The 12,975-nt window shown below is 40.5% G+C and overlaps 1 protein-coding gene across 5 annotated transcripts in view; it reads right to left on the bottom strand.

The window, feature by feature from the left end:
* Positions 1 to 300: 300 nt before the first annotated feature.
* The window catches only part of LOC106708283 (GTPase-activating protein CdGAPr), a 60,691-nt gene continuing 48,016 nt past the window's right edge, over positions 301 to 12,975 (bottom strand). For 3 of the 5 annotated variants that reach the window (XM_045682361.1, XM_045682357.1, XM_045682359.1), the window contains exons 7-24: positions 12,671 to 12,849; positions 12,252 to 12,343; positions 11,967 to 12,024; positions 11,438 to 11,585; positions 10,905 to 11,083; positions 10,056 to 10,257; positions 9,293 to 9,424; positions 8,758 to 8,908; positions 8,494 to 8,583; positions 8,162 to 8,413; positions 7,926 to 7,986; positions 7,709 to 7,836; positions 7,105 to 7,232; positions 6,348 to 6,486; positions 5,615 to 5,721; positions 4,485 to 4,604; positions 3,893 to 3,964; positions 1,153 to 3,300 (exon numbers count right to left, since the gene is read on the bottom strand). In XM_045682361.1, coding sequence (XP_045538317.1) covers positions 1,176 to 3,300; positions 3,893 to 3,964; positions 4,485 to 4,604; positions 5,615 to 5,721; positions 6,348 to 6,486; positions 7,105 to 7,232; positions 7,709 to 7,836; positions 7,926 to 7,986; positions 8,162 to 8,413; positions 8,494 to 8,583; positions 8,758 to 8,908; positions 9,293 to 9,424; positions 10,056 to 10,257; positions 10,905 to 11,083; positions 11,438 to 11,585; positions 11,967 to 12,024; positions 12,252 to 12,343; positions 12,671 to 12,849 — 4,363 coding nt within the window. In that variant the 3' untranslated portion in view covers positions 1,153 to 1,175. Of the gene's footprint in view, positions 653 to 1,152; positions 3,301 to 3,892; positions 3,965 to 4,484; positions 4,605 to 5,614; positions 5,722 to 6,347; positions 6,487 to 7,104; positions 7,233 to 7,708; positions 7,837 to 7,925; positions 7,987 to 8,161; positions 8,414 to 8,493; positions 8,584 to 8,757; positions 8,909 to 9,292; positions 9,425 to 10,055; positions 10,258 to 10,904; positions 11,084 to 11,437; positions 11,586 to 11,966; positions 12,025 to 12,251; positions 12,344 to 12,670; positions 12,850 to 12,975 lie in introns of those variants that run through there. The other 2 variants (XM_045682362.1, XM_045682358.1) reach the window with 2 other exon arrangements.

The raw sequence follows: 12,975 nt of genomic DNA, 5'->3' as shown, positions 1-12,975 counted from the left end.
GCTGTCGCTCGCGACTCCGTCCGCACAGTAAAACAAACTTAATAGGGATATGAAAAATAGATGTTAGCCTATTCTCAGACCTACTGAATATGCTCACAAAATTTCATGAGCATCAGTCAAGACGTTTCGGAGGAGTACGGGAACAAACATTGTGACACGAGAATCTATATTATATATATAAAAGAAAGTCGTGTTAGTTACACTATTTATAACTCAAGAACGGCTGAATCGATTTGACTGAAAATTGGTGGGCAGGTAGCTTAGAACCAGGAAACGGACATAGGATAATTTTTACCCCGTTTTCTATTTTTTATTCCGCGCGGACGGAGTCGCGGGTAAAAGGTAGTTTTATATATAAGTTCGAGCTAATTTGAAACCTGTAAATATGGTCCCAATAGTAAACTAGTCTCACTGATGACGTCACACTGTTATCTCTATTATTAGGATAGTGACAGAGATGGTTATAATATGATGTTACTTTGAAGAGTTTTTTTTAGACATATGTGTGATATTTCTAGCTATTTATATTTCAAATGTGTTGTAAACATTATATTTGTTGTATATTTCATGTCAACCATTACTGTTATGCGACTTCTGTTCGAATAATGCGGCCATGTCTCGTATGTTGAATGACGGTGACATTTTTTCCTTCCTGAAAACATTTTATTTAAATTATTGTTTAATTCTTTTTAGGAATTAAATATTTGATAATAGAAATTCTGCCAAACGACTAAATGGATCTTAATGAAATTTGACATAGATGTAGAACATAGTCTGGAACAATACATAGGCTATTTATTTAGTTTTTAAAATACTACATGGACAGAGTCGCGGGCTATAGCTAGTCAATAATTTCTTTGAAAAATATCTGTTTTCTAAAGCATTTTTGTATCTATCTAAAATTATAAAAACTAGTTAAGACTAATTTTAATTATTTAACTATTATGAATAAATCAAAACTATGGGGACTATTAAAAGTAATAAATAAAATTGTGAAATGGATAAAAAAAATTCGTTTATAAAAAAAGTTGCAGGATGTATCTATGGTCATTTGTTATCAGTTAAATGCACAACGTCGTTATTTGTAAGTTTACCACACTTTAAAAGATTTAACGACAGATAAAAGAAAGAAAAAACAAGGTAAAGTTACACACAACCACAAATAAAAGGAATCATTACCTTTCATCTCGACGGACGTCCCTTTTATTATCTTCTTTTCTAGAAAATTCTAAATTAGTAGTATCCAGATCTTGTATTGGACTTTCAGGTGATTGTATTGTATCTAAATTGTTACTGCTCTTTGCTAAGGAAAATCTCATCCTCTGACCTAGATCAACTGTATTCCTACGTTCAAATTTAGGCAAATCGTCTTGTAATCTTTCGCACATCTCCGTTCTTTCTTCTGGATCTTTTTTTATTTTGATCCTAGTCAATTGTTCCGGATTACTTCGGAATGATTGTGAACTATATTTTTCACGTAAAAAGTTTCTGCGCTCCTCTTTGTATTTTTCTATCCTTTCTCGGCTCAAATTCTTCTCTGTTTCGATATCTATGAGATTCCTTAAATCTGGCTTCTTTAGTTCAAATCTTTGTACTATAGAGATCTTGTTCTCCGTTGTCGGTGTTATACTGTCAGGTTTTGTCTCAGCTTCCTCCGTATTGAGATTTAAATCTGGAAGATTATTTGTCTGTTTGCTAGCCTCTTTTACTTCTAGACTCTTCCGTCTATCATTGGTTTCGTTTCCAAATTCCTTTACGAATGCGTTCTCGTCCAATGAACGTGCAGAATTCTTCGATAATTTATACGTTTTTGGTGAAACAGGAGGTGGCAATTTCACTGTGACCTCTTTCTTTCTAGATTCACATTTATCATCGTCTTTACGCTCCAAACTAGGATATTTGATTTCAGTTTTGAATTTATCAAAATTGAAAGGTCCTTTCTGTTCAGTTGGACTTTCGAAACGTATTGCTAGTTCTCGTACGTTGAGATTCTTTGATACAGTTTTATGTTTAATAACATTGCCGTTGTCAAATTCTAAAGTTTCTTGTTCGGGATCAGATTTGTGTTCGTTGACTTCGCTTATATCTAATTTATCACAGATTTTGAGAGTATCCACGTTAATATTTTCATATTCTCTATCCCTCGATTCTATAAACACAACGTTTTCGTAATGCCTCTGTACTTCGGGAGACTCCAACATCATAGCATTAGTTTCCTCAGCAATTTTATCGTGGGTGTCCTTTTCGGGAGACTCGAGGATCATGGCGTTGACTTCTTCTATGCTCTTCCTAAAGAACTTAACCTGACTGTAGACGTCGACGTTATCGTCAATGTGGGTGGTGTCGGTGGGCGTCTCCAGGATGATGAGGTCCTCGCTGCAGTCCGGCTGACAGGCCTGCTGCGTGGGCAGGCTGGCGTCCATCTCTGGCACCGGCGCCTCCTCCACTATAGACAAGTTCTTCTCCAAGTCTATGTCCTCGTACACGGAATCCCTATCATTTGTTGGAGTGTCTATATTGTCTATGGGCTCATAGTCCGACGACTTTGACTTCGTGGGGGAGCGGAATGTGATGCTTATAGTGGACTTGAGAGGACTCTTCAGGGGGGAGCCGGGGGAACTTTTCGAGGTGCTGGAGGACTGGAGATTGATGTAATTGGGGCGGGAGAAGTTGAAGCACTCGTACAGGTCGTCGGAGGGTCGCGGCAGACTGGCGTTGGAGTAGCTGGAGGAGCTGTCGTGGGAGGAGGTCATCACTTTAAGAGCGTCTTGGTCTCGTCTCCTGTCGGTGTGGTCGGAGTTGGAGGAGGCGGAGAGTGCGGACAGTCGGTTGAGGTTGTGGTAGCTGATGTCAGCGGAGTGCAGGGAGTGAGGGGAGTGCGCGGAGTGCGCGGGGCTGTGCTGGGTGCTGTCGCGGAGGGTGCCCTCAGACAACTCATGGCTCAGACGCATGTTCTCATAGTCGGTGGCCTTCAGTTCACACTTGAGACACTTCTCGCGGTCGCAACTCTCACAATCCACCGTCTTGATTTGAATAGTGTGTTTGTTGTCGCTGAGCTCGGAGTCGCTCTCTAGCGGGTCGTAGAGTGGTGTGACAGGTGTGAGAGGACTAGAGTTGATGGTGCTGGTGGTGAGGTTGCTGACGGAAGAGTTCTCCAAGGGCCAGTCGATCTTTATGAGAGTGGAATGTCCGTCTTTGCCGTGCCATGTGAGACGGGTGTTATCAGGGTCGACAAGTACGGGATGGTGAAGGCCGCTGTAGCGAGATGCGGCTTTACTTTTCCGGGGCGAGTTCCGTTCTCTGCAAGCGTCATGTTAGGTTTGAGGGTCGGCAGGTACGCAACTAGAAATGCTTCAACATTTATATGACACTTTCAAACGAGCATGCTCTCGAACAGAGAAAAAAAACAAATATTAGTATGAAATTTTGAATGTGTCGAAAGATGTGAGGCCATCGAATTAAAATAATGGTTGTTAAACAAAGCCAATTAGTTTTACTTTATGAAAACCACAGAAAATACTATATTTTAAAGTCAAAAGATATAATGTAGCCAATTTTTTTTTCTATTGGACATTTTTAATTATTTGATCATCTTTATATTCTAATAAAACTTTCCTTCAACAACTAAAGCAGTAAATTAGATTATTCCTACAAAATTATGTTTTTTTTCGTATTTCATAAATTTAATAGTTTTCAAACTATAAATCATCCCAAAATAATTATAATCTAGATATAAAACTAGTCTATCAGACTAAGACAATAATATCTAGACATTCAGGATAAATAAAATTAAAAATGGGTTATCTATGAATGATTTTGGTATGTAAAGAAATGATAGAGAAATGCATAGAATTGTTATAAAATAAATAACAAGAAAATTGTAAAATTATACCTGAGTTTCACATTGCTCGGAGACTGGAAATCTGGTAGAGTTGACAACGGACTGTCCCGGTCCTTACAAATCCTGTGAAACAAGGAAATGTTTATAAACAACTAGCTTTTACTCGCGACTTTGTCCGCGCGGAATAAAAAAAATGCACACAAGATAAAAAAGTTCCTATGTCCGTCTCCTAGTTCTAAGCTACCTCCCCATCAATTTTCAGCTAAATCAGTTCGAACCATCTTGAGTTATAAATAGTGTAACTAACACGACTTTCTTTTATATATATAGATTAATTACTTAGATAACATAATTTTGTCAGTTATATTTTATTTTTAAAAATTGTGATATACTATGAAAAGACGTTAATTTTTGAAAAATAAAAGTTAAATAGATTGAATTTACGGTTAAAAATCTATAATTTTATCTATAATGATAACATTTCAGATTAAAGAAATACATTAACAGTGGTAGTTGTGTAATGGTATAGTTAACTTCAAATATCTCGGTGGTCCAAGATCAACTGCGAGCTACATCTCACGAGAACTTAGATTCTTTAAGATATCTGAACACTATTAATATAGTGAGGTGTGGGGGGTGGTACCTCTTAGCTGGGTCAGGATCAGCGGTGCCATGTCTCTTCTCCGGTGCTGGTTTAGCTCGCGGAGACTCTCCATCTATGTAGCCCATCTGCGCCACTTGCTCCTCCATTGCAGCACGACGTCTGGAATACAAACATCAACACTGAATATTGTACAACATTTATATGCTGTTGAGATAACAATTTGATTAGGAATATATACATATATACTAGCTCTCACCCGCGACTCCGTCCGCGCGCAGTTAAAAAAAAAATGAAAAATAGATGTTGTCCGATTCTCAGACCTACTGAATATGCTCACAAAATTTCATGAGAATCTGTCAAGCCGTTTCGGAGGAGTACGGGAACGAAAACTGTGACACGAGAATTTTATATCTATATATATAATAGAAAGTCGTGTTAGTTACACTATTTATAACTCAAGATCGGTCGAACTGATTTAGCTGAAAATTGATGGGGAGGTAGCTTAGAACTAGGAGACGGACATGGGAACTTTTTTATCTTGTGTGAATTTTTTTTATTCCGCGCGGACGGAGTCGCAGGTAAAAGCTACTAGAAAAAAAAACAGTAGTAGATTCAGCAACAAAAATATTGGGTTCACGAATGGATACGACTTGTCTAGTGAAATACCACGACCACACAGAAGACATCAAGTGGAAGTAATTCCAAGTACAGTCTGATGAGTATGTTGCCTTTTCCCCACCCTTTTATTTTAAGGAAAGGATGAGAAGGGGAAGTAGATTTCATGGGTGAGATGAAATATCCTATTTATAAGTGTCCTCCGTTGTTTAAAGGTAGACAACGCATTTACAATTACGGATGTCTATGAGTAACGGCTCACTCGTTTGTCACCTTAGTGATACACATTGCTGTCTCTATTTTGTCAAATGGAATGAGAGATATCTAATATATAAAATTCTCGTGTCACAGTTTTCGTTCCCGTACTCCACGGAAACGGCTTGACCGATTCTCATGAAATTTTGTGAGCATATTCAGTAGGTCTGAGAATCGACCAACATTTATTTTTCATTATTTTTTTTTTTAACTGGGCGCGGACGGAGGCGCGGGCGACAGCTAGTATCAACATATATAAATACAAGAGTGAAGGCAGTACAGTTGTATGTTTAGATTACCTCTCAGCCATGTCATTAGCGACGTGTACATCAACTCTGAGTGAGCGACGTGGGCTGGCTGCTGCACTGCACGGTCCAGAGTCCGCGGGAGTCGACCACGCAGACTCCTGGATACAACATATACTCAATATAATATAATGTACTATTGTATTTCTAGTTATTAAATTGAAGTTAGGCGTTATGACAGCATTCAACCATTCACTAACTATTTGCGTGTGACTTGACCGGTAAAATGCAAGTCCTGGGTCTCTTATATTTATATACCTCTCATTAATACCTGGTCCAGTGAGTCTCATCACCATCCTATCTAACCAGACGGTCGTCCATTAATTAAATATTGTTTTTTAAAAACATCCCATACGAAGCTCACAACAGTTCCAATCCCGTCATGTACATTTGAAGGAAATCATCGTGATGTAACCTGCACATATCTGAGAAGAAATCCAATAATATGTGTGAAGACAACCAACACTGGACCAGCGTAGTTGACTATGTCCTAGTCACCCCTGAATTAGGGTAGGTTATGAGCCCTTCAGTGAGGACGTATAGTGAGCTGTGATGAAGAACTATATAGTTTCTTTTAACATTATCATTTTGCATGTTCGTACATAACAACAATATACAATATTATGAAGTTCCCGTGTGCGTGTACGTTCGTGTGCGTGTACATACGTGTGTGTGTACGTACATGTACGTGTACGTGTGCGTGTACGTACGTGTAGGTTGTACGTACCTGTGCGTTGTGCTGGTGTTGTTGCGTGTCGTCCTCCTCACTGAACATGTGTCGGTCTCGCTCCTGCGGCGAGAGACGCAGACGCATGTGCGCCAGCTCCGCCTGCCACGGCTCGAAGTACGAGTCGCACGACGATGACCTGCATACAACACGCATTGTACTTGGCACATAGGTAACAAGAGAACACTACAGCTTGACGTGCCAACTCGCACGCTGTGATTATAGCTCATAATCTCCTCTCGAAAAATTAAAGTATCAACGCTATGAATGCGTCAACGTATAATATGACTGTCAAACACAATTATTTGTACAGTTGACAATTTATAATAAACTAGCTGTAGCCCGCGACTCTGTCCGCTCGGAATTAAAAAAACTTAATGTCCTATGTGTTATTTCAGATTATTTTATCCGTTGAGCCATTCTGGTGACATCTTCTAACATCCATCCATCTAAACTTTTTCATAATAACAGTAAAAAATAAGATTAGTTGAGGGTAAGTAGACAATTGTTCAATCGATAAGTAACAATCATTTACTATTACATAAGAGTATTATAATCTATATATATAAAAGAAAGTCGTGTTAGTTACACTATTTATAACTCAAGAACGGTCGAACTGATTTAGCTGAAAATTGGTGGGCAGGTAGCTTAGAACCAGGAAAAGGACATAGGATATATTTAGATATATTTTTACCCCGTTATCTATTTTTTATTCCGTGCGGACGGAGTCGCGGATAAAAGCTAGTATATAATATACCTGGTGTGATGTTTGAGAGGTGCAGTTGCGCGGTCTGCGAGCGGCGGCAGTGTGTCAGTGTCTGAGGCCAGAGACTCACAAGACTTCACAGGCCGCAAGCTGCCTGACATCACCACGTCTGCTGACACCTGACACAACAATTGAACGAATGAAAGAATATAACATCAATCAGTCCTGAATGAATGAATACAACAGTTCTTATATAATTCAATACAACACGCCAAATATTGAATATGCTATATGAATGCACAACTCTTATACTTTTGCGAGCGTCGGCTCAAGGGTTAAGTACTTGACTTGCAATCTGCAAGGTTCTAAGTTCGAATCCCACCATGTACTAATGTTTTTCGATTTACATATGTACATTTATCCCAAGTTCGTACAGTGAAGGAAAACATCGTGATGCACAACCTGCACATATGTGTGAATTCCCGGGAGAAAAAGACAGAGAGACGGCTAACCACCCGTCACTTTCCGTCTATCGAAATGGCGAAAAGTGAATTGCGGAGGTTCATTTGGCCACACCAAATGGAGGTCGGTGATCTCTGCCTACACATCTGAGTTACAGGCGTGAGTGAAATCAAGTCACTTGTAGTTTGGTTACCTGTTGTGCAGGAGGAGGTAGCGGTGCAGGGGGCGGACCTTGAGGTGGTGCACGCGCACGCTGCAACTTGCTGCGCCAGAACAAACCACGCCAGCCCGAAGGAGACCGCTTTAAACCTCGTTTACCTCCTGAAAAATTAATACATACATTTTACAAACCAAGTGTATAATATTAGATTAATAAACAAATAATTGAATAAATGTTATAATAAACATACCTGATAATGGAAGATCCAAAACAGTGTGGTATTGGGGAAGATTATTTGGCCCCGAACCGACCTGGGTAACAAAAAAATCTTCTAGAACCTGATACCAATTGTATCTATCACTTAGTAATACATTCAATATCTATCTATATATAAAAGAATGTTTTTATTTTTTATTTCGCGCGGGAAAAGCTAGTACAAAATAAGACTAAAATAGTATTGGTACTTCGAGTTGGATCCTAACGTACCTCAATGTACTTAGGCTTGAGGTGTCCAGCTGGGCGCAGCTGGCGGTCCTGTGCAGGCGAGGTGAGGGGTGCAGCTGCTGCAGCTGCGATGGCGCCCGAGGCTGGCGGAGCACTGGGTCCTGCGCCCGCGCCCAGCCCTCGCCGCCGAGCCTCCTCTAAGCTCAGCAACTTTGTGGGCGGGTTTAGAGGCAGGCTCTTCGGTCGGCGGCAGGACTCAGTGCCACGAAGCTCCACTTGAGACTCGCAACGATCCTACAAGTGGAATTAAAAAATTTTATAACTGATTGTATTTGTTATACGCAAATTAATATTGAAATAGTAAAAAATGATACCTGTTCTAAGGAATCTGGTCCGGAATCAGATCCTTGGTCTTGCGCGAAAAGATCCTCAGCGTAACAGATCAGGAACTCTGTTACCACGGCCTGTACAAATATTTCCATTGTAAAACACACTATGTACGTTTATGATGGGCGTGGCCAGGGGGTGTAGGGAGGGGCAGCTGCCCCGCCCCCTAGAGAATTGAAAAATACTTTCTTCGAATAACATCATTCTAGTTATAACTGCAAAGATCTAGTCTAGATCATTGGCGTAGTTACCTGTACGGCGACTCCTTGCAGCGCATGCTGTGGTGCGGGCGAGCGCAGTAGATTGGGTGCCCACACGATGGCCATATTGCGCGCCGTCATACCTGTAGCCGCACTCAACAGTGACACACGCCGCAAGTGACGCATCAAATAAGATAAAGTCCTATAATAAAAAATAACAAAAAACAAATTAGGAGTAATTTCTTCCTTCTTTCCCTTGTAAAATCGTAGTAGAAGAGTGATCTATGCATCTAAAATAGTGCAGTATTTTTTTTTTGTGACTGAGTAGTCACTGTTTGCCTTGAGGAGGCATTTACAGTTTCACCGGGCTTGAGGTGGCCGGGCACAGATGGCGCTTAGCCTAAACCTCGTTTAAGAGTAACTAGGCTCGAGGGCTCCCTCAGGAGCCTCGGCTCGGGCTGTTACTTCGTTATTATTACCGGATTGGGAGGTCACCGAGCTCTTAGGCCGCTTCGGTGGACGCTCCATGGAGTGACTGGGCGCAAGGGCCCCCGAGAGGGGACCTCGGAATAGTGCAGTAGTTAACCTGTAGTGTGGTGGAGGTAGTTTGACGACGGTGTCCCTCATGGCGCGCAGTCGGGCCGCCTCATCCGGCTGCTGCACCGCACTCACGAAGCTCTCGTATAGCTGGTACGTGCACAATGGGTTTGGCAGCTCGCTACAATATTATATACTATGTTACAACATGATAATTTATCTTGACCTCTATTGAATTAATATCATTTTCGAAAATTTTACAACTATTTCGTTGATAAAATTATAAATTAATAATTTAAGACTTGATCTGGAATAGCGTATAATCTAACTAATATTATAAACTAGCTTTTACCCGCGTCTCCGTCCGCGCGGAATTTTAAAAAAAATGCACACAAGATAAAAAAGTTCCTATGTCCGTCTCCTAGTTCTAAGCTACCTCCCCATTAATTTTCAGCTAAATCAGTTCGACCGATCTTGAGTTATAAATAGTGTAACTAACACGACTTTCTTTTTTATATATAAGATGTGAAAGTTTAGATGGAAGTATGTTAGTTAGAAGGTATCTCCAGAACGACTCAAAGGATCTTGATGAAATTTGCCAAAGATATAGAACATGGTCTGGAACATAAACACTTATTAAGATTTTTAAATTCTGCGCGAACGAAGTCGCTGGTTACAGCTAGTAAAATATAATTTTACATAATTTAAATAAACTGTGGTTTATAAGCTGTGATATCAATTACATCATATATTTAATTAAATAATCATTTTTAACTATTTTGTTTCTAATTTAGTTAATTACGTGGTCATACCGGAAGTACATCTTGAGTAAACTGGCGAGGGCGTGCGGGTCACGCTGTAGGGGCGGGGCGAGGTCTGGGGGCGTGTCCCCCGCCGCGTCGAAGGCGGCGCGTAGTCGCTGCGTCAACGCGGCACCACCTGACAGCCGGTAGATCCCATCTACTGCACCACGCCGCTCGATTGCGCGTGCGCACTCCGCCAGTACTTGCGGCACTGAGTTACAAAGACTAGTTAACAAAATCTACACCACTGACTATTATCTCTCTCCGAAAGAAAATACGAATAACACCTATTTACTAAATCGCAGAGAACTAAGTATGCCATAACACTGAAAGTAATAGATTTTAATAGTGGTAGACGCCAGCAACAAAATCAGTTGCACGAATTGTCCTCCCTCAGTGAAATACCACGACCTCACAGAAGACAGACATCAAGTGGAAGTCATTCCAAGTACAGTCTGATGAATGTGGTGGTACAAGAGGACTCATTTTAATCCTCTTTTCCTTCCCACCCTTTTCTTATAAGGAAAGGATGGGAAGGGGAGGTGGATTTGATGGAGTAGGAGATGCATAGGAAGGTTAAATATTCTCTTTTTGTACGTCTCCTTCGTCGATTGAGGGTAGGCAACGCATCTGCAATGCGAATGTCTTTGGGCAGCGGTCGCTTCGCCATTTAGGCGAATTCATGTGGCCGCTTGCTCGTTTGCCACCTTGTAATATAAAAAGTCTTCACTGTTCTCAAAAATTTCACATGTACGTTAGAAAAAAAACTAACAATTAACAAGACATTTAAAACTCTTTGGCTCCTATAATCTATGGTTAACTATTGTCAAATGGGATTATAGATATGTTTGTGTTCACCATCATGTCCGCAGTTGAGTAGATGCTCGCCGAGGTCGCAGCCGAAGACGCGCTCCTTGAGGATGCCCTGCTGCTTGAGGCTGCGCCGTGAGGGTCGCGACAGGATGAAGCTGCGGAAGAGCGAGATCAGCTTGCCGTGCTTGCGCAGCACCGGCTTGATGGGCGCCACCGCTACTGACCTACATGTGAAACAACATTAATACTGAAAAAAAAACTTAAATTTCTGCGAAGACTACTTAGTTGTATCATGTTGCAAACTTATTAGTGAACTGTATTAAATTTAAGGATGGATGGATTGATAAATGGATGGATATTTGTTTAAAATTTGGCACAGATGTAGAACATGATCTAGAAGAGCGTAGACTACTACATTTTTTTAATAACGCGCAGACAGAATCGCGCGCGACAACTAGTATATCTATATTATTCAACACGTTACAACAAATATAAAACATTTCGATTCATTTTTTAATAATTTTTACATTCACATTATCCGACTCGAAGGACCGTTTAGATATAAAAGTTTTCCATACCCAACGATAGGTGGCGGCTGCGTCATGTGCCGCGGCACCTTGTCCCCGATGACGGCGACGCAGTGCCGCGGGAAGAAGCCGACACGGAAGCCGCGCTTGCCTCGCCACCACACCGACTCCTGCGGCCCTGACAACACCAACACCTCTGCTGCAATACTACAATATGTCATGCACCAAACACTACTCTATGGAACTAATTAATATTAAACTAGATTGATTCTTAACATTTTGAAATAATAACCTATCTATATATATAAAAGAAAGTTGTGTTAGTTACACCATTTATATCTCAAGAACGGCTGAATCGATTTGACTGAAAATTGGTGTGCAGGTAGCTTAGAACCAAGAAAAGGATAATAGACATAGGATAATTTTTACCCCGTTTTCTATTTTTTAATTCCGCGCGGACGGAGTCGCGTGTAAAAGCTAGTATCTGGATAGATTTTTTGAATATATATCAAAATAATTTTGTTTAAAAAAAGTCAATAGAATTAATTAAGAGACACAAATAAAAAAAAAATAATCTTACCAGGCATATCAATGATGGATATCATGTCGCCCACTTCAAAGCTGATCTCATCGCGAGCCTGTAAATAACACAAATCTTACTAATATTATAAATGCGAATGTTTAGGATGGATGTTAGTTTAAAGGTATCTCCGGAACGGCTCAACAAATTTTAATGAAATTTCTCACAGATGTAGAACATAGTCTGGAAGAACACATAGACTACTTATTAATTTTTTTTTTAATTCAGTGCGGACAGAGTCACGGGCTAAAGCTAATAAATACAAATATAAAAAAAAGAAATTACCTGTGAGACATACTTCCTCACGGAGTAAGCAGCGGCGACTGCTGGCGTGTTGATGGAACTGGAATCTTCATTTGCCACCAGTAACTTGTGCCCTGGTGATGTAAAACTTATTTACTATAACATAAGCTATTGGTTCATCATCATCAGCTCACTACAAGCCCCTACTGAGGGGTTCGGAGCCTACACAAAGTTAGAGGTGACTAGGACATAGTCAACCACGCTAGCCAATTGCGGGTTGACTTCACACATATCATTGAATTTCTTCTCAGATATGTGCAGGTCGAATAAATGTACATATGTAAATTGAAAAACACATTAGTATATGGCAGGATTCGAACTCAGGACTTGCAGATTACAAGTCAAATGCTTAACCCCTGAGCCATTGGTGCTATTGATTGCAGTTTATTAATACCACTGACCCTTATTATCCATCTGTAGCCAGTTGAGTACGGGCCCGCAGTTGATGGAGTCGTCCGCGATGATGGACAGATGGTGTACATAGTCACCGATCAGCTGCTGGTAGCGAGTCTCCTCGCATCCAGCTCCCACCTCCTCAGACAGGTTTGGCAGTCCTGACACTTTGCGGTCGTAAATGCATCTGGGAGACAAAACAATCTTATTCTTATTTAAAACCTCTATGTTTTTACTAATCTATGCATTATGTCGTAATTTTTTTTTTTGTTTTTAAGGTTATATTGCAACAATTTATCTAGCCCGGTGAGAG

The sequence above is a fragment of the Papilio machaon genome, chromosome 19, assembly GCF_912999745.1.
Source record: "Papilio machaon chromosome 19, ilPapMach1.1, whole genome shotgun sequence".
Classification (NCBI taxonomy): domain Eukaryota; kingdom Metazoa; phylum Arthropoda; class Insecta; order Lepidoptera; family Papilionidae; genus Papilio; species Papilio machaon.
The sequence above is the reverse complement of the archived record's forward strand: the minus strand, read 5'-3'. Positions and strand labels throughout refer to the sequence as shown.